This window comes from Acipenser ruthenus, chromosome 2, assembly GCF_902713425.1.
Source record: "Acipenser ruthenus chromosome 2, fAciRut3.2 maternal haplotype, whole genome shotgun sequence".
Taxonomy (NCBI): domain Eukaryota; kingdom Metazoa; phylum Chordata; class Actinopteri; order Acipenseriformes; family Acipenseridae; genus Acipenser; species Acipenser ruthenus.
In genome coordinates, this window is record NC_081190.1 from 42,169,053 (window position 1) to 42,194,770 (window position 25,718).

At 38.0% G+C, this 25,718-nt stretch overlaps 1 protein-coding gene across 11 annotated transcripts in view; it reads left to right on the forward strand.

The window, feature by feature from the left end:
* LOC117409221 (transducin-like enhancer protein 1) overlaps positions 1–12,111 on the forward strand; it is a 68,772-nt gene extending 56,661 nt beyond the window's left edge. For 10 of the 11 annotated variants that reach the window (XM_034014907.3, XM_034014905.3, XM_034014906.3 and 7 more), the window contains 7 exons: positions 493–563; positions 1,040–1,289; positions 6,593–6,840; positions 8,443–8,590; positions 9,126–9,276; positions 9,534–9,610; positions 11,378–12,111. In XM_034014907.3, the coding sequence (XP_033870798.1) occupies positions 493–563; positions 1,040–1,289; positions 6,593–6,840; positions 8,443–8,590; positions 9,126–9,276; positions 9,534–9,610; positions 11,378–11,485 (1,053 nt within the window). In that variant the 3' untranslated portion in view covers positions 11,486–12,111. Of the gene's footprint in view, positions 1–492; positions 564–1,039; positions 1,290–6,592; positions 6,841–8,442; positions 8,591–9,125; positions 9,277–9,533; positions 9,611–11,051; positions 11,107–11,377 lie in introns of all 11 variants that reach the window. The other variant, XM_034014909.3, reaches the window with a different exon arrangement.
* Positions 12,112–25,718: the final 13,607 nt, after the last annotated feature.

The following is a 25,718-nucleotide window of genomic DNA, read 5'->3' on the forward strand; positions in this document are numbered from 1 at the left end:
AGGTAATCAGGATCATCTACTCCCCTGGTTCCAGTTCTTTCTTTTCATGACTCCATACCCAAATGGTTGACTAACCCTTGTCCTTCTGGGGAGGATTTATTAAAAAATAAACATAAAAATTGATTTCTTGGGGCAGACAACCAATTTAAACATTGTTTTTTAAACACCCTTCTTTATTTGCTCTTGTATCTAGGTTTACTTTTCAAATTGTTCTGAAATGAAAAACATACATCTACATTGTGTATTTAACTCTTGCTACAACCCGTTCTGTGCACAGCTGCTTTGTAGAGCCATGATGAGTGGTATTGTAATTGTGTACTAGTCTGCAACTTGATTTGTAAAGTGGACATTTTGCTTGCTGTCTGTATAAATCAAAATAGTTAACTGGAGGGGTGGGATAAAGATATAGGGGCTAAGAAATGCCACGGGCAGATGGTTATTTCTTGAGGTGCTTTCGGATTTATGAACAGTATTTGTTTGTTTTGGTATTAGGTTGGGTTCGACCCACATCCTCACATGCGAGGAATTCCTCCAAATCTGGCAGGCATTCCTGGCGGAAAACCGTAAGTAAACTTCACTTTTAAAAACAAACATTTGCTTTATTTTTGGTGCTTTTATTTATGTAGACTGATATTTATTATGAGTTTTTAAGTAAGGTCTGCAATGTGAGCAGTTGTAATTATGGGCTCTTTCCAATAGATTGCTTATAGTTTGTATAATAGTAATAATATCTCATTGATGATGGAGGAAACCAATGCCTTTTTCTTTATAAATGTACAACTGCACGTAATGCAAATGGAAGTCTCCTCTTTGCTTTGTAATGCACCCATGTTATTAACTCTTATTGAAAGTTTACATTTGTGTACAGGCCAGGAAGGACATGTCATATCTTGCTTAACTAGTTACTTGCTGCTTCTTAGATGGTTCCCATCATGTGAAAAAGAAAATTACAACAAACCAATCACACTAGAAAAGTACAGTACAATATACAAAAAACTATTCCATAGTTGCTGATGTTTCCGACTTGCCTTTCACACAGAGCATACTCGTTTCATGTGAGTGCGGACGGCCAGATGCAGCCTGTGCCCTTCCCTCCTGATGCTCTGATTGGTCCGGGGATCCCTCGGCACGCCCGTCAGATCAACACTTTGAGTCACGGAGAGGTGGTGTGTGCAGTTACCATCAGCAATCCCACTAGACATGTGTATACTGGTGGCAAGGGCTGTGTGAAGGTCTGGGACATTAGCCAGCCAGGCAACAAGAGCCCAGTGTCTCAGCTGGACTGCTTGGTAAGTGAATAGGACATACTGTTCTGGAGCAGTCACTCCTTGGAGACTGAACCAGGAAATGGTGGCATTGCCTGGGTGGATAGACACTTTATTCGCAAATAAGTAAGGGGCTGCTGGTTCTGTTTTCTGTTGTTGGACAACTATACAACTAGGCAACTATTTATTTATTTTTCTATGCACTGTCTTTTTGAATGTGTTCTTTTGGAGAAAGATGAACCCAGACATTTGTTACTAGGTTGAACTCGTTAGTTATGTATTTATTTTTTTAAACTTCTCTCGCTACATAATAAATACAAAAAACCAACCAGTACAGTTATATGATCTGTCTTTTAAATTACAGTCACATAAAACACATTTAAAACTTCACACAACATAAGAACATAAAGTTTACAAATGAGAGGAGGCCATTCGGCCCATCTTGCTCGTTTGGTTGTTAATAGCTTATTGATCCCAGAATCTCATCAAGCAGCTTCTTGAAGAATCCCAGGGTGTCAGCTTCAACAACATTACTGGGGAGTTGGTTCCAGACCCTCACAATTCTCAGTGTAAAAAAAGTACCTCCTATTTTGTGTTCTAAAGCCCCTTTATCTAATCTCCATTTGTGACCCCTGGTCCTTGTTTCTTTTTTCAGGTCGAAAAAGTCCCCTGGGTCGACATTGTCCATACCTTTTAGAATTTTGAATGCTTGAATCAGATCACTTCATACTCATCTTTGTTCAAGACTGAATAGATTCAGTTATTTTAGCCTGTCTACATACGACATGCCTTTTAAACCTGGGATAATTCTGGTCACTCTTCTTTGCACTATTTCTAGAGTAGCAATATCCTTTTTGTAGCAAGGTGACCAGAACTGAACACAATATTCTAGATGAGGTCTTACTAATGCATTGTTAATTTTAACATTACTTCCCTTGATTTAAATTCAACACTTTTCACAATATATCCGAGCATCTTGTTGGCCTTTTTTATAGCTTCCCCACATTGTCTAGATTAAGACATTTCTGAGTCAACATAAACTCCTAGGTTTTTTTGCATAGATTCCTTCTTCAATTTCAGTATCTCCCATATGATATTTATAATATACATTTTTGTTGCCTGCATGCAGTACCTTACACTTTTCTCTATTAAATGTAATTTGCCATGTGTCTGCCCAGTTCTGAATGCTGTCTAGATCATTTTGAATGACCTTTGCTGCTGCAACAGTGTTTGCCACGCCTCCTATTTTGTGTCGTCTGCAAATTTAACAAGTTTGCTTACTATACCAGAATCGAAATAATTAATGTAGATTAGGAATAGCAGAGGACCTAATACTGATCCCTGTGTTACACCACTGGTTCCCTCGCTCCATTTTTAGGATTCTCCTCTAATCAAGCAGGTTAGTTAGACACAATCTCCCTTTCCTAAAACCATGCTGACTGTCTCCCAGGATACTGTTACCATACAGGTAATTTTCCGTTTTGGATCTTATTATAGTTTCCATAAGTTTACATATAATAGAAGTCAGGCTTATTGGTCTGTAGTTACCTGGTTTGGTTTTGTCTCCCTTTTTGTGGATCGGTATTACGTTTGCAATTTTCCAGTCTGTCGGTACAACCCCTATGTCAAGAGACTGTTGCATGATCTTGGTTAGCGGTTTGTAAATAACTTCTTTCATTTCTTTGAGTACTATTGGGAGGATCTCATCCGGTCCAGGAGATTTATTTTAAGAGCTCCTAGTCCCTTTAACACTCATGCCTCTGTTCTGCTAAAGTTATTTAAAACTGGATAGGAATAGGTCGACATGTGGGGCATGTTGTCCATATCCTCCTTTGTAAAAACCTGTGAAATTTAATACATTTGCTTTTTTTTTCTTTGTTGATTTTGCTATTTGTGTCTTAGACATTTAACCTCCTCTTTAAATGTTCTCTTGCTGTTATAATATTGGAAAAACATTTTGGAATTGGTTTTAGCCCCCTTAGCAATGTTCATTTCTATCTCTCTCATGGCCTTTCTAACTTCCTTTTTGACTTGCGTTTGCAGTTCCAAGTACTCTTTCTGTGTACTTTGTTTTTGGTCCCTTTTAAACGCTCTGTAAAGTGCCTTTTCGCTGAATATTTTTTTTAAATTGATCTATTAAACCATTTTGGCCATTTTGTTTTAGATTTAGATTTGTCTACTTTTGGGATGTTGTTTTGCGCCTCTAGTACTACATTTTTAAAACAACAGCCATCCTTTTTCTGTGGATGTTTTTTTCTATTTTACTCCAATCTACTTCTGTTAGTCTGTTTCTTACCTTCATATTTTGCTTTTCTAAAATTGTAAACCTTAGCTTTAGTCATTACTTTTTGGGTTTTAAAAATCACTTCAAATGAGACCATGTTGTGGTCTGAGTTTGCCAGTGGCTCTCTGACTTTTGTTTTAGTTGTTCTGTCTTCGTTATTTGAAAAGTCTAAATCAAGGCATGCCTCCCCCCTAGTTGGTGCCTTGACAAATTGCGTTAGGAAGCAGTCATTTGACATTTTCACCATTTCAATTTCGTCTGTCGTGCTCCCCACCGGGTTTTCCCATTTTATATGGGGGAAGTTGAAATCCCCCATTAGTATGGCTTCTCCTTTGCTACACACATTTCTAATGTCATTGTAGAACAGATTATTTTGCTCTGCGTCTGAATTTGGCGGTCTATAGCATGCTCCTATTATGCCTTTTGAATTTTTGTCCATTATTCTGACCCATATTGATTCAACGTTGTTTTCTTCGTCCAGATTTAACACCTGAGCTTCAAGACTATTTCTTATGTATAGCGCTACCCCTCCGCCTCTTCTGTCCTGCCTGTCTTTCCTATACAGTGTGTACCAACTAATATTATATTCGTCTCCATCACTCTCAGACAACCAAGTTTCTGTAACACCTATCACATCGTAGTTACTTGTTAGTGCAGTAGCTTCAAGTTCTAACATTTTGTTTGAGACTTCAAGCATTTAGATAAATACATTTAATGGCTGTCATACCTGAGTTGTTGCCCTAGTTTAAATGCTCCTCAAAGAACAACATCACATACATACACAGGGCTTCTTCAAATAATGATACAACAAAATTGTTAATGACGATGGAAAGTCTCTGATCTAAGTCCTACTGGCAATGCGTTCCATTCTGAAACTGCAGAAAAAAATAAAATAAAATAAAATAAGATTTCCTTCCAGTAGCACGTCTTACCATCGGTATTTTAAAATATTTGGTACCACAAACATTTCGTAGCCTGTAATCACAAGTAAACTCCTGGAACCGACTACTCAAACAGGCAGTTTGTTATGTGCCCCTTTAAAAAGAATCTGATTCCAGTGAAAGTTTCTTCTATTAGCAGGTGACACCAAGTTTAACCTGGAATACAAGGTACAGTGATGTTCTAAAGAAGTACTCTGAAGAACAAATCTACAAATCCTGTTAAACACTCTATCAATCTTCTTCAGCGACTCCTTACTAGCAGTCATGTAAATCACATCATTATAGTCCAGAATAGGAAACAAAAGTTGCTTAGCTAATTTAAACCTTGCAGTGACACTAGCCATACAACAATCCAAGTCTTCTCCCAGTTTTACTACATATTTTATTTTGTGTTTTTCAAATTTAAGGGTTGTATCCATATTGACACCTAAGTGTTATTATTATTTATTTATTAGCAGACGCCCTTATCCAGGGTGACTTACAATTGTTATAAGATATCACATTATTTTTACATACAATTACCCATTTATACAGTTGGGTTTTTACTGGACCAAACTAGGTAAAGTACTTTGCTCAAGGGTACAGCAGCAGTGTCCCCCACCTGGGATTGAACCCACGACCCTCCAGTCAAGAGTCCAGAGCCCTAACCACTACTCCACACTGTTGCCCCTAAAAAGTAAACTCTCTTTAAAAGTATCAACTCTCTCTAAAGGTGTATTATTACAAGTAACAATAATACATTTGGAATTATTATTTTGTATTGTTTTGTTTTTTTTTTCATTTAAAATCAAACCATTTTTATCATCTGCATACATATGTACAGAACTTTTACTGCAGACAGTAGGTATTTCATTAATAAAAATAGAAGATAAGAGGCCCAAGAATTGACCTCTGAGGGACACCTAAGGATACAGGCATAAAATCAGATTTCCTCCTGTCAAAGACAGCAGCTTGAGAAGGTTCTGATAAATATGATTTAAACCACAACAATGTAGTAGCCGGAACTCCAAGATTTATTAATTTATTAAAGTATTCTATGATTAACTAAATCAAAGGCCTTTTGAGAAGTCAATACAAATAGCACCAGTTATTTTCTTTTTCTCTGTAGCTCAGTATATATCATTTGTTAATTTCAGCAATGCTGTCGTTGTCGAAATGAGCTTTTCTAAAACCAGATTGATAATTAGTTAATAAATTATTTGTTGTTAAATAATCAATCAGTTGAATTTGGACAATTCTTTCAATTATCTTTGATACAACTGTTAAGACAGATATTGGCCTGTAATTGCCCGGAACAGGAACATCCCCACTTTTTAAGATTGGAAATACTAGAGCTTGTTTCAACTGATGAGGCATTGCACCAGACATTAGTGACATGTTAATTAACATAGTAAGTGGACTTTTCAGGGCATAAGCAACAAACTTAAGGAGTTGTGGTTCTATCCCATCTGCACCTGCTGTTTTAGTAACATCAATTTGCGTTAAATGTTTTATATACTTTGCCCTCGCTTACCGGTTTAAATTTAAAACATAACTCTTTGCCATGGTCAGTAGAAGTTACAGCAGAAGTTTAATTTACCTCAAATTATATGGAACGTTCATTTTAAAGAGCACCAGTATGTCAACTACACAATTTAATGCAGCTTCAGTACTCCACTTTTCTTTTCTCTTTTTTATATAAAAAGAGGGGAGTGGGTGCTGGAAGGATTACATAGCTAACAAACAATGCTGTTCTTGGATTTGATTGCTCTGGTTGAAGTATCTGCTCTTTTAAAGCTCAGTTCCAGATAGCTAGCTACAATTGACCAGTCTGAGCAGGTTAAGGGCAAATAAAATAGATAGCTTGCAGAGTGTGTTTATTTAAGAAGGCTAATTCACACAATAATAGTCACATAAATCACAGTGTGATTTATTATTCCACTGCCAAAATTAAACTGTGCCCTTGATCTAGTAGCATTTTTTATATTCCCAGTATTGATGGTAAAGGGCCTTGAAAGCAGCGTGCTTTATAACTAAAAAGGGTACTCTAGTAAATTACACTAGACTGGCATCTGATAATGAGATTTATGGAAATGTTGATTGTTTTGACAAACCTGTTACAGAACAGAGATAACTACATCCGCTCCTGTAAATTGCTGCCTGATGGATGCACCCTGATTGTCGGCGGGGAGGCCAGCACATTATCCATTTGGGACCTGGCGGCTCCCACCCCACGCATTAAGGCCGAATTGACGTCCTCGGCTCCCGCCTGCTATGCTCTGGCCATCAGTCCCGACTCCAAGGTGTGCTTCTCCTGCTGCAGTGACGGCAACATCGCAGTCTGGGACCTGCACAACCAGACACTAGTCAGGTGAGACCCTCTACACCACCCAAGACAAATATCTAGATATCTGAATGCTAGTTAACAGCTGATGGAGACATGTTGGATAAGGTTTTGTTAACTCTTTTTGCACCAAATAGGAATATGTAGATATAGCAACTATCCGTGGCTGGGAATAGTACAACTGAACATAAATTAGGGACTAAAAGCTACTTGTGTTCCAAAACTTATATTAGTGCATCCAGCACTCAAAATACGGTTTTGGGTCTGGGAGTAACTTACCCTCTAGTTTTAACACTGAGAGTAAAATGTATTTTCAGGGGGTAAAATGCAACATTACCTAGAAGTCATGAGTAATCTCGATTTAAATACAGTACTGTACAATCTTTAATGGTAATGAGGTAGGAATTAAAAAAGAGCCTTCCATTTTAACTGCAATGTTACTTTGAACTCTGTACAACAACTACACGTGTGTTCTTCAAGGTTCTTTATCGGTTTTCTTTTTAGTGCGCATTTTGGATTTTTTTATGTGTAAAAACAGCAGGTATGCAGCCTCTCTGCACCGCTGAGTGCATCTATGTGTAAATACGTCAAGTCATTTTCAATTCTGCATCTTAAATTCCAAAAAGTTTATGATGTTTTTTTCAGGGAAACTCTTTTTGTGTGGTTGTTAGTTTGAAAAGCAGTCAAGCAAGATTTAAACCTATGGACTCTGAACAGCCTATAGGCCTGTGGCAGGCTAACTAAATAAACAAAACAAAAGATTTGAACAAAACAACAAAACACAAAACAAAAAGGCGCGATGGCCAAACAAACAGAAACAAGTATATTTTTAAATATAGCAATTGTTTTTCGCTCGCTCTCCCATGTTCTCCCGTACTCTCCTCTGTACACTCAACCCCGCAGCACTGACAGCTGCAGGTTCTTATACTCTGGCCGAGGAGTTAACTAGCTGTTAATTATCTTATTACCCCTCGGCCACAGTCTGCACGCGTTTGGTAAGGATGCGTGACTGTCAGCTAGTTAAATAATCAGTAGCTGATCAGCCACGCATCCTCATGGGGTTTTAAATTATAAATAACAAAAGACACGGCGCTTTTATCCGCACCGCAAACAAAAATACAAATAATAATAAATAAATACATAGGGGCGGGACACTCCGCCACAAGGCCATATGCTAAATCATATGCTGTAGTTTTATCCCTGTTTTATATTCACAATGTACCATTCACTTTTAGCCAAAACTTAAGTTGTAAGTAATATTGTTTACTTTTTTTTAGATAACATTCTCCATCTTATGGTCATCATACTTGTCTGTAAATGATATATGGTCATTTAATAGTTTAACATTAAATCCATTGATTGGAACTATATAAAATAGATCAATAGATCATCATAAATATTTTCTTTTCATTTTTTTTCATGCACCCTGGTTTGCTTTAGTCACACCTGGAAAATGTTTACATATTGTAAGCACACTTCATGTTGTAGCAGAATTTGTTTATTCAAATGCATCTCCAGACATTGGAGAGAAGACATGTTTTAAACCGAGTCCAAAACTAACAACATTACTGTGTTTACCTCCAACTTGGACAGGAAATCTTTTTATTCAGCTGTTATTTATTTTATCAGGCAATTCCAGGGGCACACGGATGGAGCCAGCTGTATTGATATTTCCAATGATGGCACCAAGCTGTGGACGGGAGGCTTGGACAACACAGTCAGGTCCTGGGACCTCCGAGAAGGAAGGCAGCTGCAGCAACATGACTTCACTTCCCAGGTAAGCTAGAGATCAAGGTGACGGAGAGTTTAATAGTAATGTACCTTGCCTTATCTTACAATGTAGGGGGCAGTACAATTGTTGTTCTAAGAGTATTGTTTTATTATTTTTTTGGAAATACGAATGAAATCTGCTGGCCTTTTGCATATGGAATAATAACAAACAAATTAAGTAACTTTGGTGTCATTTTGAAGCCTAAATATTTTACTAAGCAATGTATTTTAAGTTGTTAGAAACAATAAAATACAGTATTTGCAGTTGACAAGAATAGATTTAACTGTTTCTTTGGCTTAGCTATGTTATTAAAGGGCTAGTCTGCTCTTAAACTTTACCTTAGGCGGAATTATATGAAAAACATCTCAGCCCATTCTACACCATCAATAAAAAAAATGTCTAGCATATTGAAGATCATCTTAAAAGTCTTAACACCGTATCAACTTGGATAATGTTAAATTGTTATGCTAGAAAGTTTTGAAATGTTTTAGCTACATGATTTTACAATGACTGGATTGGTTAATGCATTGTCTTCTTTTAGATATTTTCCCTTGGGTACTGTCCAACTGGAGAGTGGCTGGCTGTGGGAATGGAGAGCAGCAACGTTGAAGTGTTGCATGTGAACAAACCAGACAAGTACCAACTGCACCTCCACGAGAGTTGTGTACTATCATTGCAGTTTGCTTACTGTGGTAAGAATTAGCAAGCTGACCCAAATGTTCCTGCATTATGTTTTCAGAGTGTCTCTGAGCACTTGAGCACTGTGTACAGAAACATCTAGCCAATTAATATATTTCTTACAGCAGTGTTTGCCAAACCACAGCAATTAAACAGGCATCAATTTGTTTTTACAAGCGAGGGTTTGCGAGTGATTTAAATTTGTGTTGGTTTTTATTAGACTATGAGTAATTTTGATTAGCTTGTTTGTTCTGCTTTTTTATTCCAATAGGTAAGTGGTTTGTGAGCACTGGGAAAGATAACCTGCTGAATGCTTGGAGGACACCCTACGGAGCCAGCATATTCCAGGTAAGACTTTCATAATTTGGGATCTATCTGGAAGGCCTGTTTGTTTAAAAGCTGTAGTTAGCAGACCTGGGATAAATATTGATTTTGAAAATTAAAATATTTCAAGTTTTATTTGATATGATTCTAAGTATAAATATTTAAAATGTTGGGAATATTTATAAATATTCAGATATTTTGATTTCTGTTTCAAATATATTTATACATGTTTTACAATAACATGAAACATTACATTTTATATTAATCTTTTTAGTATTAGCATTTATATTTACACTAAATATTATCTAGTTACGCAGCATGCATATTTACTGTTTCAAAACATCTATAACTTGAATCATCATATGATTTAAATACTACTGTTCAGTATGGCCTATCCATATTGCTTTCCACTGCTTGTTTTAAAGACCCTCAAGAATGCTAATGTAATTGCGTAACAAGCACCTACCCTGAGATGCACGAGGTTTGAGGCAGATTTCACTGAGATGCCAACTTGTTGTTTACAATATTTATAAGTGGCTTTTAATTTCAGAGGCATTGTCTGGTATAATGAAATGCAAAGCAGCCTTAGATCTAGGAAATAACATGTTGGAAACATAAGCAAGTAATATGTGAGTGACTTGAACTGAAGACAGGCAGCTTATAAGACAGTGTGGTCCAGTGGTTAAAGTCCAGGGCTTGTAACAAGAAGGTCACCGGTTCAAATCCCACCTCTGCCACTGACTCACTCACTCACTGTGTGACCCTGAGTAAGACACTTAACCTTGTGCTCCATCCTCTGGATGAGATGCTAAATCAATGTCCTATTGTAAGTGACTCTGCATATAATGCACAGTTCACAGCCTACCTCTGTAAAGTACTTTGTGATGGTGGTCCACTATGAAAGGCGCTATATAAAAATAAAGATATTTTTTAAGATGTTTGAGAAGGTTTTCAAATGAGGAGACCTGTTAGTTTTTACAATTTCAAAATAAACCAATTACCCAGGTGAAGAGACAAGAGCTATAAAGTGAGGAGTTAACTTTTTAAATACAGGTAATGGTTTGTTTTGTGGTGCTCATGGCAGGCGGCTTTTAAACATGCAACTGTTGAGACATGATGAGGAGAGATGGAAATAAACAGTTATATTTTCAGAAGTGTTTCTTGATGCAAACAACTGGAACACACTTTTTTTTGTAATTAAAGCTAATTATTGCACGTTAATGTCTGCTTATATAGATACACTTTAGCAGTAAAATAATTGACTATCTGTCATGATTATTATAGACATTTTCAGAATTAATCATCTGTAAAACTTGGCATGGCGAGACAATTCAGCAGTAAAATATCAATTTACTTTTAATTTGGAGTCTACCCATCTATTCATGTCCCACAGTGGCATTGGGGCTCAGCTGGTTTTCTCATGGCAAGATTAATATGCCTACAGTGTCTGTCTCCTTTTCATTAGGAGCCATCAGACTGAATGGAAATGTAGGTCCCCAGTGGCATTTTTTTCTAACCAGGTATGATTAAACCTGCAACCTTCATACTGGCAGACAACCTGCCCTGCAGTACTTATTTTAGACTGCCGGAGGGGTTGAACCTGTTATCATGAGATTAGCAACAGGATCAAAGTGAGACTTCAAATGACTATAAAGAGGCAGAGTGCTTTTTTAAAAAGATCACACTAAGTAAATGGCTTCTTAAAGGTTCACAAATAATATATATACTGCCATCCAGAGCTTTTCACTTATTCATATAAATGTATATATCTTTTTGTTGTTTCATTCCCAGTCGAAGGAATCGTCCTCCGTGCTTAGCTGCGATATCTCTGTGGATGATAAATACATTGTCACAGGCTCCGGGGACAAGAAGGCCACCGTCTATGAAGTCATCTACTGAATACCAAATGCTTTTTTGTACCTTATACATCTGGACTGGGCCAAAGCCAGGATGCTCCAGATAGATTAGGACCCTGTAGCTTTCTGGGAGTGCAAACTGCTCACTGTGATTGATTGATTGGTGATTACAGCCAAGAGACACACAGACATACAAGACACATCACTTAGGTTTGGGGGGTTCGTCATGTCAGTGGACTGGACAGGAGAAGGTCTCAAAGAATTTCTGAAGAAATTAAGATCAGGACTTGTTCTTTCTAGATATTGGGAAGAATGTGAATGCCTTTGTGACCTCAAACACTTGCTATTGCCTGAGTCTGTGTTTCCTATTCTTTCAGCAACTATTCTGTCTAATTGTAGAACAGTGGGTTTCTCAGATTAACTTGTTCCTTTTATTTTATTTTATTTTTTAATTTTTTTTTTTCATCTTGTGATAAGTTTTTGTATTTGTTGAAGGTCAAACATCTGTACAAATTGTAAATATTTGGTTTATTACAGTAAGGGTTTTAGTAACAACAATGTTTTGTATGTCTTTCTTTATATAAAATAAAGTAACATATCAAGGTTGAAATACTATCTAATATAATTTAATGGATTCATCTACACAATAAATGTTCTTTTTCTAACAAACGCTTCTTGTCATTAAGGTTTTTATCTAAGCTACTACAAATTGTACAATTGATTTAAAAGTACAGTATATAGACTGTACATGACTTGTATAATGGGGGAATCTAGGTGGTGTATACCAAATCAGTTTTGATATTAAATTAGTTTTTGTTTTATATAGATGATTGAATAGATACTCCCTGAACAGCTTAAGTTCATTTTTCTATAAGTATCTACAAGAACAGTGTAAAACAAAAAAAAAACTTTATAAGCAAGGTGTGTTCTATCCAACAACGCCTTTATTTCTATGAATACGGGAAAAGTGGTCGTTTTTTTTTTAGAAACGACAACACATGTATAATGTATGTTCGATGCATTAAAACATAATTTTGTAGAAAAAGGGACAAAACTATATTTGACATTTAGAACATTTGGAAGTTAAAATTAACAAATTATCTAATGTATTCTTTTCAAGTAAATTATATACAGTATTAAGAAAAAAGGTACTGTATTAAATGAATCTGTTTTAAAGTTGCAATATCCAGTTTCTGCACACAAACCTGACTGTTTCCGCCCTTTTTAAATTTTGCTATTTTTAATATAGAGCTTTTCTTTCAGATAGATTAATGGATGAGATATCTAAGTACTAGCCATGATGACAGAACAGGTGCACTACACAGGGGTAGATCTAAATAAGGGTTGCCAGATTTCTGACACAAGAAGCGACCTTATTTATTTATATATAATTAAAACTTGAATTATTATTTTATTACTCTGTTACTAGTAAGTCTACTAAGTTTCATTCATTGTGTTGAGTTTGAAAAGTAGTCGGACTGACGGACCCAAATTTAAAGTTGTAAACCAGATTCATTCTACTGCGTCTTTTTGAGAACTTGTACTGTATGATAATTTATAGCACAAAATAGACCTCAAAACCACTCAGGGATGCTAGATATTTATTTGACACACAAGTTAAACAGTTCTACCTAGAACTGCCACGTGGGTCAATGTGACCCATGCATTACAATACATGTCTTTTTTTTTTTTATATATATAACTTAAGATATTCTATTTTTTTGGTTGTTAATGCAGCAAACAAGACACGCCCCCTCCTCCTAGCACACGTGTTTGTTTGTTTTTATTTCAAGTCTTTCTTTGTTTGTAGACTGACTACGAGACAGAGATTGCTATGATGGTGAATTTGTCAAGATGCAAACTCAGTGAAAGTCTAGCTGCTTATTTTTCAATGTACCTGGAGACATCAATCCTTAGTTTTGTTCCACAAATGCAACTGGGAATATATCAGAAGGAAATATTTAATCTTGAAAGTTGTCATTTTGATTGGAATAAGGCAAACTGCACTCAGATGCATACAGCAAACTGAAATGACAGGTACAGCAATGTATGTGCCTAATATGAAATGTATATTGTATATTCTTTTTTATATTACAATTAGAAAAAAAACACATTTTGGTTTTACAGGTTTGTATGTACCAGTTTAAACGTGTTTACACAATAGTGTTCAATGGAACTGTGTGTTTACAAATCAGGTCCTGGATGCAGGCACAGTCAGCTTGGCAGACGCGTACGCTCCTCCATAGAGTACAGTGACCCACGTGGCGGTTCTAGTGTTAAAATACATTTTCATATTTAGTGTACAGTAAGCAGGCAGATGCGGTTTTCTGCTTTCCTTGCAGACACTTTTTCAGAAGTTCAAAAGACCCCGCTTTCACTGAAAATGGAGTGAAGGACTGGAAAAATCTAAAGAAAAAACTTCAGAAACATTCATAATATGGCACCACAAACAGTGTTCTTGTGAGGGTTTGGGCAATTTATTTATTTATAACTGTGTTTCTTGCCATGGCATGACAAACGTTAGGTTACTTACTGTAAACTTGGTTCCCTGAAAGAGAAGATGACCACCAATGACATTACCTATGGAATATGCCTGCCCATTAGGTAGGTATCGCTGAGCTCTCTATACCAGAGCTGCCGATAAGCCCCTTCCTGGGATGATGCACTCGGTCCCGCCCACCGAGGGGATAAAACTATCATCCAAAGGAAGCCATTTCTCTTTTTACATCGAACCCGTGAGGGCGACCGATGTGACCTCGCATTTGGTGGTCGTCTTCTCTTTCAGGGAACCAGGGTTATGGTAAGTAACCTAACGTTCCCTTTTAATTTGAAGACCACCACCAATGACATTACATATGGGATAATGTATACAAGAGCCGTCGAGAGGGAGAAGGAACGGCAGCATATAAGGGAGGCACAAGCACTGTCTAACCCAGAGGTTGGCGGTGTGAACTTACAACCTCAAGGACCCTTGTGCTGTCAGAAGGCAAGGCAGGGTCTACCACATTAATGCGGTAGAACCTGGAGAAAGTATGCGGTGTAGCCCAGCTAGACATAGTACAAATATCAGACATCGAGGCACCTCTGAAGAGGGCCCAAGATGTAGCCAATCCTCTAGTGGGTGCAAACCAGCTATTATACACAGTCAAGACTGTATCCACAATCCAATATGACAGACGCTGCTTAGAGAGGGTCTGTCCTAGGGTCCGTGTCCTGTGACAGACGAAGAGCTGGTCAGATTGATGCAGAGCTCTTGTCCTATGCACATAGCATCTCAATGCCCACACTGGGCAGAGGAAATGTAATCTCTCATCCTCCGTTGAAGCAAACGGAGGTGGGTGGAAGGACTCCAATTACGCAGGCGAGGAGGGCGCTAGGACCAGAAATATGCTCGTTACGGTTTTCCATGCAAGTGTCGAATAAAATGTCGCTGCGAGTAAAAAATAAAACCACCTCTAGCGAGCGAGCTTGTCATTCGAATAAAAAGTTCTTAAAATCGACTTAATCTGTTTTCCACAGCATTTGTCGCATATATTTTCTTATTCGCATAAGTTTTACCGAGCTTAAAAGTTGGATGGAAAAAGGCCTATACTTTGTTGTTCAATGACGCGTTTGGTCGCGTGACTGTACAGGACCACACTATCTCATGGGATGCAGTTTCTCATGCTACACCGGCATTTCAACTCCAACTCCCATGGCTCTCTGTCTTGCAATGCGGTTACCCACACATGTGACACGACTGCCTTGTCACAATACCGTTTAAATGTTGATCAATGTGAAGGAATCTTCATAAAAGTACTATATATTGATGTTCAGTTCAAATTTGCCGTTTTGTCATTATTCTGAGACAGAAAAATGCCAAACCCTATTATAGTGAACACCCTGATATAACAAACATTTCTCCAGGTCCAGTGGGGGTTCGTTATAGTGAAGTTAGCCTATATATATATATATATAAAAAAAATATGTGTGTGTGTTTTTTTTATTTTTTGTTTATATTGTAAAAAAATCTAGGGAAGCAGCAGTGAGCCTTTGTAAAAGCCTTTTTTTTTTCTTAATTTAAACTACCCCGGTGTTCATTTTCACTGATTTAGGATTTTTTTTTTCTAGCTTAAATTAGTCTGGTATGGGTTTCCTTGCATTATGCTTAGTGACCCATATCAATGACCTCATGAGGCACAGTTCTTGTTTTTGAGGGGGAGAGAGATATTTCTTGAATGATTACATAGACATTTCCACTTGGGAATACTAGTCTTCTGTGGTGGCTGTTGGTCACAAAGCCCATTAGTTTGCTGCTGTCTTGTTTACAATGAGGTTACTGCTGGAATGCTGAGCAGGGGAATAATGTGAGGGTTGTGACTGGATGTGTCTGGAGGGAGGACCACACTTGTATACAAAGAGACTTTCACATGCTTCAAGGTCAAGTGTATGATTTTAAACAAAGACCTTTTAAAACTAAATCTCTCACCATGTTTGCAGCTGAAGAAAATTCTTATTAATCCATTAGCCTTGTCTATTTTGTATATGGGAATAAAGAGTGTAAGAGAAACTTTGAGGGACATATCATTTCTGTGTATTTAAACTACTTTAGCAATAGTCACTGTTTGTAAGGAAATGTGCAGTGACTTTGTTTTGCTCACCTCTTACAAGGAATATTTTCTAGTACATTTCTTACTCACATTTTCAGCCATAGAGTCTCTCTTAAAAGGCTGATGTTGTTTACTTTTTGGTATAATGATGGCTATGCATGCCTTATTTCCCACTTCATGGAAACTGTGCATGTGTTTGCCGAAAAACTAAAACACGGCATTTAATCCTTGAATTACTTGCTTAAAAGTTTCCTTACCAAAAAATAGAAAGTGCATGTAAATGGTATTGTTAATGTCAGCTTTGGGCTTTGATGCTTTAATAATACCATATGTAACTTGGAGTATTATTATTATTTGTTTATTTAGCAGACGCCTTTATCCAAGGCGACTTACACAGACTAGGGTGTGTGAACTATGCATCAGCTGCAGAGTCAATTACAATTACGTCTCACCCGAAAGACGGAGCACAAGGAGGTTAAGTGACTTGCTCAGGGTCACACAATGAGTCAGTGGCTGAGGTGGCATTTGAACCGGGGACCTCCTGGTTACAAGCCCTTTTCTTTAACCCCTGGACCACACAGCCTCCTAATTTTGTAATTTTGCCTAATTAATATTGCGGTGTAATTGGGACTTGGAGACGTCACGGTTATAGTTTTAAATGTTTAGGAAGATATGAGATGTCAAAGAAAGGTTTTGACTTCTTTGTAAACAGCCTCTAGATTTATGACATCCTTTAGCATTTACTACTGTGTGAGTCCAATTGTATAATGTTTTATATCATATTTGGTTTGTTTTTATTAATTCAATTCAAATCTTTATTATTTAACCAGGATTTAGAACGCATGGGGATGTACATTCAATTTATGTATAGTAACAGTATGTATAGCACATCATACGGTAAATTGAAACAGCCCATTTTGTCTTCAAACACAATTTGTATAATGCAAAATTGGGAGTCTTATCAATGGCTACTACTGGATTTTTTCCCCCCAGAGAAGTTGGTTGGTTGTTCAAATGTATAATAATAATTTTAAAAAATCAACAGTTCACTGACACAGTGAGGAACTGTGTGAACAATATTGGGAAAAAAATCAAACATTTTTAGTTAGACTGTATGTCAAGTCCCTGACTCTCATATAATTCAATACTGATAGTCATGAAGTAATTCAAAACAAGTTCCATGCAAATATTTTTTCAAATATTTTGTACAGCTGCTATATAACATTATGCACATTCTTTTAGGCTGCCACTTCTAGTGTCCTTATTTATTCAACAGATGCATTTTATTTTTCTTTCCAACATGGACCGTGGCATTGTAAACTAGACTCACAGTCTAAACATTTCATTTGATTATGTATATTGCAATTATACTGTTACATTGATGTTAGGGTCTGCTGTAGCATGTTAAGGAGAAACAGTCCCTGATGATTTTGTCCTACCTAACTCATGGGAGCACCAGCCACTAGAACCCTGTGGAATCCCCTCACGGAGATTGACAACTTTGCACAGACAGCACACAAACCTGCTCTATACTATATGATTCACCTTGCACAACACACAATCTCGCCTTTACCAGGTGAGCCATGCATGGCTTGCATATATATATATATATATATATATATATATATATATATATATATATATATATATATATATATATATATATATATATATTTATTTATTTTTATTTATTTTTTCTTTGTGTGTTAATAGCGCTATGATGGATGTCAGTTGGTGCACATATGAAATCTAGTTGAAACCAGTTTTGTTTAGTAACAACGTCAAAGCAAACAGTAAGTTTCAATCTTTATGGTTTCCAATTTTCTTTATTGCAACGATAATTAAAATATATTGTTGAATACCTTTAAAGGATTAGGCCAAATACTGTATATATATATATATATATATATATATATATATATATATATATATATATATATATATATACAGTGCTGTGAAAAAGAATTTGCCCCCTGTCTGATTTTCTGCATTTTTGCACATTTTTCACATTGTATTTGGTCAGATTTTTTTTGTGGGTTGTAGTAGTATATAGAGTCTGAGAGAAAAAATGAGACCAAAGTTTGGTGCTTCTTTCATTTGTTTGGTGTGCAAGGTAATCAAAAATGCAATCTTCAGGTGTGAAATTTATTGCCCCCTAGTTAACTCAACCCAATTAAAAGGATAATTAGGGTTAGCTGTTTGATTACTTTGGTTAACAACCAGGCCTGATTTGGGCCAGCCCTGCCCAATATAAATCTGACTAACTTTGGCCCTTACCATCAGAGTGAAGTTGTCAGCACACAGGTTCTAGAGGCACATCATGCCACGAACAAAAGAAATTCCTGAAGACCTCCGGAAAAAAGTTGTTGATGCCTATCAGTCTGGAAATGGTTACAAAGCCATTTCTAAGGCTCTGGGGCTCCACCGAACCACAGTCAGAGCCATATTGTCCAAATAGAGAAAGTTTGGGACAGTAGTGAATCTTCCCAGGAGTGGCCGTCCTGCCAAAATCTCTCCAAGAGCAAGGCGTAAAATCGTCCAGGAAGTCACAAAGAACCCCAGAACAACATCCAGGGATCTGCAGGCCTCTCTCACCTCGGCTAAGGTCAGTGTTCATGACCACCATCAGAAAGACACTGGGCAAAAATGGGATTCATGGCAGAGTAGCAAGGCAGAAACCATTGCTCATTAAGAAGAACATGAATGCTCGTCTCAAGTTTGCCAAAAAGCACCTGGATGATCCTCAAGAGTTCTGGAACAATGTTTTATGGAAAGATAAGTCAAAAGTGGAACTTTTTGGCCGACATTGGCCCCGTTATGTCTGGCGAAAACCAAACACTGCATTCCACAGTAAGAACCTCATGCCAACGGTCAAGCATGGTGGTGGTAGTGTCATGGTTTGGGGATGCTTTGTTGCATCAGGACCTGGACGCCTTGCCATCATTGAAGGAACCATGAATTCTGTTCTGTATCAGAGGATTCTTCAGGAGAATGTCAGGCCATCTGTCCGTGAGCTGAAGCTGAAGCGCAGCTGGGTCATGCAGCAAGACAATGATCCGAAACACACAAGCAAGTCTACATCAGAATGGTTGAAGAACAAGAAATTTAAAGTTTTGGAATGGCCTAGTCAAAGTCCAGACCTAAACCCCATTGATATGTTGTGGCAGGACCTGAAACGAGCAGTTCATGCTCGAAAACCCACAAATGTCACTGAGTTGAAGCAGTTCTGCATGGAAGAGTAGGCCAAAATTCCTCCACGGCGCTGTGAGAGACTAATCAATAACTACAGGAAGCGTTTGGTTGTAGTTATTGCTGCTAAAGGTGGCGTAACCAGTTATTGAGTCTAAGGACGATTACTTTTTCACATGGGGGTATTGGGTGTTGCATAACTTTCTTTAATAAATAAATGAAATATGTATCAATTTTTTGTGTTATTTGTTCACTCAGGGTCCCTTTTATCTAATATTAGGTTTTGGTTGAAGATCTGATAACATTCAGTGTCAAAAATATGCAAAAATGCTGAAAATCAGACAGGGGGCTGTGGCAGAGCAGGGCTCTGCCCTTAGAAATACTGGCAGGGAAGGAGTTAAATTCTCCTCCCTGCCCAGATTGATTGTGTCAGGTGGGAGCAATCAGTTAATTAATCATGCAATTAAGGATCCAGCCACAGGGGATAAAAGCCAGGGGAAAGGCCCTGGCTAGAGAGAGAGTTCCAGAAGGAGAGGAAGCAACTGTTTGTCTGTGTGTGTTGTTTTGTAAGTTTCTGAATCCAGTGAAGGCAACGCCCAGCCTGGAAGCCTTATTCTTGTAAGTTTTGTTTTGTGTATTTTGTGTTTAGAAACCTTTTTGTTTGGCCCTCGTGCCGATTTATTTTGTATTTTTGTTTATTAAAAAAACTTTATTTTGAACTTTCACACTGTCTCTGAGTCTCAACCTCTGTCATCCTTGTCACAGGGGCAAATACTTTTTCACGGCACTGTATATATATATATATGTGTGTGTGTGTGTGTGTGTGTGTGTGTGTGTGTGTGTGTGTATATCTATATATATATATATATATATATATATATATATATATATATATATATATATATATATCTCTATATATATATATCTATCTATCTATATATATATCAAAAAAACTCACATTCCAGTTTTTGTTTTTCCTTTAACCGTTAGGAAGCAATAGTATCCAATATCTTCCTATATTTGTCATTTATAGCAGGCAGAGAAGAATCATTCTGTTGTCTTCTGTATCACAGCATAACACAATTTCAATCCGACTACTAACCTACTACTTTACTATACTGAGGTTTTTTTTACTGTGTACTAATTAAATACAATGGGTCCACTGGTGAACATAGCCGCTCTCCATGCATTCTTCCAACTTTCTTTGTGAAACAGACTTTATTTCGTGCAATACTAAGACGATTTCTCTTTCTCTTCACACTAACACGTCTTCTCTCTTCAGGCTAACATGGTGTCTCCTCGTCTTCGTGGGAGGGGTTTCTCTTTTATAGTCCCAATAGACAGGCAGACGTCAAACAAGCTATCATTGGTTAATTGTCTGTCACTTCCCTTTTTTTCGCGCACAAAGTCCATGTCCTCCTTTCCAAAAATCGCAAAACTGAGGATCATGGGCAATGAAGTCTATTTGAGACCTTAATACATTTTTTGAAATGTATTTTAACCGAGACGCCATACAATAACCACAGTGGCATTTCCATCGAGGGTTACACTCTGAATTCTCGAATGCATTCCCGAATAGACTGTCTGCTGTCTCTTTTTCAGTCATGGATCACTACACAGCCCCGCAAGCCTCTGATTTAATCACGTAAATCTGATTATCAATTAAAATTTGAAATCTCTATTCACCTCACTTTTCTTTCTCTGCAGAATCGAATTCTCGAATGGTGTCTGGACTGGACAATCTGCCTATCATGCACTGCTGCCGCAGCATGCTACCGCTGGCCGGGCATACAGGCTTCTGAAGCTATTATCCTCTCTGCATGTATTGCCACAGCTGCCTCCCATGCCCTCTCCTCCCCCACTACGACTGCCGCAGCTCCCTCCCGTGTTGTGAATTTCTCGGTTTACTATGTACTGTCGCATCCGCCGTTTCTTCAGCCACCAACTGCCTTTAAAAACCAAGATTTCTCGCTTAGAACCTGTCCCCTTACACGCATCCGCCATCACAGCAGCATCTGTCACTCCCGCTACACCCCTGCAGTCCAGCAGAAAGAAAAGCTACTTGGTGAGCATAAACAGAAATGGCTCCTTCAAAAGCTGTTTGCTCAGGGTAATCAGAAATTCTGTGCTTTGCTAGGGAGAAAATGTGATATTGGTTGTGAGAAGTATTTACAGGAGCGGCCACCCTGCTCTGTGTCTGCCCTGCTATGTGTTCTGTCAGCAGTCTGTGTTCTGCAGCAGTTCTCTGTGTTTACATTAACATCACGACTCCGCCGGTCTGTCTACATTAATTGTGGCAGCATGTATTCACGACACCTTGTTCTGGCTTCCAGTGATTCTCTCTGCAATCTGGTAGTGGGATGTCTTTTAAGGTTAGAAATTAAAAGGTCAGTTCTGTTGTCTGTCTAAATGCTTGTTTACCTCCTCCTCTGGGAGGGCTCAAATGATGGCTTACGTGGTGGTGCGCGCACATTGAATCATGGGATTGTTTGTCTTATCCTGCTTGCTGTGTGTTTTGGGTGTACTTGTTTGTTCAATCCCGAGGCTGCCAGCTCGGCCCCCGCTGACCTATTCAGGCTCCAGAATTAGTAGCAACACATTCATTCATACTAAAAAATTTCATTACAGCCGCGCCCCTTATGCTCACGACTATGTTTGTTCTGTCTACATTAATTATGGAGTGGCAATGCTTTGTTACCCACAACTCTGTGTGGGCTCCAATAATGGTGCCTGTAGGCATACTCACATTGAAATATGGATGCGCGCATTGAATCATGGGTTTGCACGATTGAACCATGGATTGGTTGTCCTATCCTTGCTTTCACTATGCTCGCCCGGTGCTGCAGCTCCCATTTATTTTCACTGCTGCCAATATTTCACGTTCATGTCATCTCGTTTTACATTATAATGCTCCCTATGCATTCTGCTGCCCTTGACCAGGCAATTTATTAAGCAATATTATTTTTCTCTTTCAGCAGTAGCCATAAACTCTCAACTGAAGTCGAAAGCTACAAGCCCATTGTAAGATAAAAGATCACTGTCACGGGTCGACCTCTGGCTGCAGAAACCGGCAACTTGAAGTTCAAGCAATACACAGTTATTGCTGTGTGTGGTTTCATGGGGCTCATTTACAGTATTTCACTGTCTTAAAATATCTATCTGAAGGCATCACATTGGCTCTGACACTCCCAGGGTGGGGGATGGTAAACCTGCAGGGACTCCTTCCCCTCATTGCGCAACAGTGAACCCTACTGGCCAGACACTGAGCACATTCAGAATGGATAAAAAGCAGGGCTGATCTCTGTTCTCTGGGATCGGTAACCTGCCCACCTCTGCTCTGGATTGCTCAGCCTAAAAGTGATTCTGGCTTTAGGCTGGTGAGATTGGAGGATGCTCGCATGCCCTCGGAGCGTTTCTGCTGTGTGGGGACTTGCTGCGGTGAGCAGAAAAAACATATTTGGACATTCCAAATTGGGGGAAAAGTAAATCAAAATAATAATTGGTCACTCTAAATTAAAAACTAACAAAAAAAGATATATCTTATGTCCAACATAGTAGTGCTAGTATGCCCGGAGTGGGGACCATCTCTCTGACGGGACCAGAAGTTTCCTCCCAAAAAACGCTTTTTTTCCCTCTCCACTGAACGGTGAGATTAATCTTTAATTGCCTATCCAAAATATATATATATATATATATAATATATATATGTTCAATTTTTCATTGATTTGCATTGGTGGCACAGTTGCGGGGTGCCGGGGATCCTTTTGTGGGGGAAAGCGAAGCTGACTTCCCACTGCTAGCTTCGTCCTCCTCCAGGATGGTTCTCAGCTAGACAAGGGAGACCCCCCAGTTAAATCTAACTCTCTGTCGTATTCCTATTTTCTCACCTCTAGGTTCCCCTTGGGGGAAGTATCAGTTACTCGGTGATAGGTTCGGTCTCAATTCCATGCGGGCAGCTCTCCGCGAGCTGAGGGGAATCTCCTTACTCATATCTAAGTCACAAAGCACATCTCTCCTATTATCAGTTCCCGAGGTTTCTTTCTTCTCGCAGCCCTCGCTCATGTCCAGTGAATTATAGGGACTACACATTGATATGCACAATATTATAAGGGTCTGGATACAAAACAGCATGAATCAGAAGAGAATGTAACCATCTTATATCGTCTGGGTTCCAGATTCCCCAGTGTTGTCATTTTCATGTAGAATGAGAAAATGTACTATGTTCGGAAGACATCCTGATGATATCTGCAGTCAATTTTACATTTTGCACATTATGAAAAAGGGTGTGCTAACTAATTAAGCAATAGAACCCATCTGGTAAGGCCCGTCTCATGCCATTAAATGTCCTGAGCCGAAGGTGAGGGCATTTAACATAACGAGAAGGGTGTTACCAGACGGTAAAGCCCTCTTCATTGGGTTCTATTGCTATTAGAAAATGGATACATTAATAAAAACATTTAAAGTTTTCTGTTTGTTTTTTTTTTTTTGTGATTTTAGTACTATGTTTTGTGGCTACTGAATACAAACATTTTCCTCATTATTCCACGAATAATACGGTTTGCTTAGAATTCCATGTGTGCTCTGGTAGCCTTTGGGCTTCATTTTCTCAGTGGTGGACAATGTTGTGCCCTGGGTATTTCCAACTCCATAAATAATACCTTAATACTAAAAAAAAAAATCTACTTACATGTAGCTGTTCTTTAGTTCAGGTACTCGTTCACAAGGGCGAACATTAACTGTTTATTAACTGTTTGTAAAATATTTAAATTAATAAAAGTACTGGTAACTTCTTATTTTTTTTATTAGGATTTGAGTGTAGGTTTGTATTGTGTAAATGTAAGTATAAGCTACTGTTAGTTCCTAAAATTTATTTTTAAAAAAAAATCGTAATTAAAAATATCTTGTAGCCTGTGTGTTAATGCTGTTCGTGTCGTTCAGTAACTTGTTCACAGTGGAAAGTGTATTCAAAGCCTCTTCCTGGCTGAGAAGAGAGCACCGTGCCTGTATTATTATTATGATGTGCTGAAATAAAGTTGCTGAAAGTAACTGCATCCAGTTGTTTGATTTCTTCCAACTAGTCATTCAATCCGGAGACTAGCTACTACTGTGGTTACTGTATTGCCACTGACAGGAAACACTATTCTCAATTAAAAAACAAACAAACAAACAAAAAAACGTTATTTGTTATACCTCATTTAACTAGATAGAATGAGCATATAGGACAGCGAGGAAGCTGATTTTGTGTACATTGACAGACAACATTCAGAGGGCATGTACAAAAACTGAGATTTTCTGTCCTCAAGCAGAAAAAGGTCAAATCCACGAGTACTGTATTTACGTATTTTCCGGCGGATTGATTTGGAACAGTGATTAAACATAATTTGAAAGAGAATGAGGTCCTTTACCAGAGATTAAGGCCCATATATTGACCAATCAGATTCAAGGAAATCTCTGATCCTTTTTCTAAAAAGACATTAAAATCCAATATGCACCTCTACACTTCACTGAAACAGTCTTCATATTATGCAAACCAGGTTTGGATAAAACTCCTGGGTAACACCTTGAGGAAAAACACAAAACAAAACTTAATACAGTATTATTAATTTGTTAAAATAACATTGAATAAAACAAAAGCCATTGAGATATAAAGAAAGCCTGCAGTATTGTGACTTTCCAGGATTGGCCATCCCTGTTATTGAGAAAACCCTCCCCTCCTGCACCTATTTGAATTACTAACACTTGTTGCCAAGGGTTATCCAAATTCCTGTATTGGCAGCATACTGAATGAACTTTGCAATTTAAATGTGAAATTTCTAGCTACATTTGACATGTTTACATATACATACATTTCCAGAGCATTACAGAAGCAGTCACCTTCCATGAAAATGAAAAGGCAATTGCAATTCTTAATACTGTATCTATTTTTACCTGCCCCATTTCCCCTACTACAGTGTTCAGAGTGTGTGTACAAAATCAATAAGAAAAACACTACATGCATATTTCATTTTGTTGAATCGTTTAAAGCAATAAACAAACTATGTTGCAGTCAAATCATGTAGCAACTGTACCATTATAATACATATTGGTAAACATAACACTGATGTTGGGCTAACCCTCATTTCAGAGTCTGTTATGTCGCTAGCATCCCCCTTAGTGTCAACACCTCTCTGAAGCCGTCCGGGAGGGATTTCAATCAAACCGTGGGTCTGATTTATACTGCCCAATTAAGAGATATTTGTTACAAGATGATTTGCAGTTATAACAAATGAAGTAGAAAACGGGGAAAAAATTGACCACGAAAAAGTGACTCAGATTGCTGGATGATTTTCCACTGGTATGGGGTAAAATAGCACAAGGCTGTAAATGCTTTCTTACGCAGATTACTAGCTAGGTGGCAGAGAAGCAATTTTTTCCCCATGTGGCCACCCGCTGGCTGTCAACTCCAGCTCCTGTCACAGCCTATTAGCTTCCTGAGAAAACTGGTGGGAAATTGCCTGC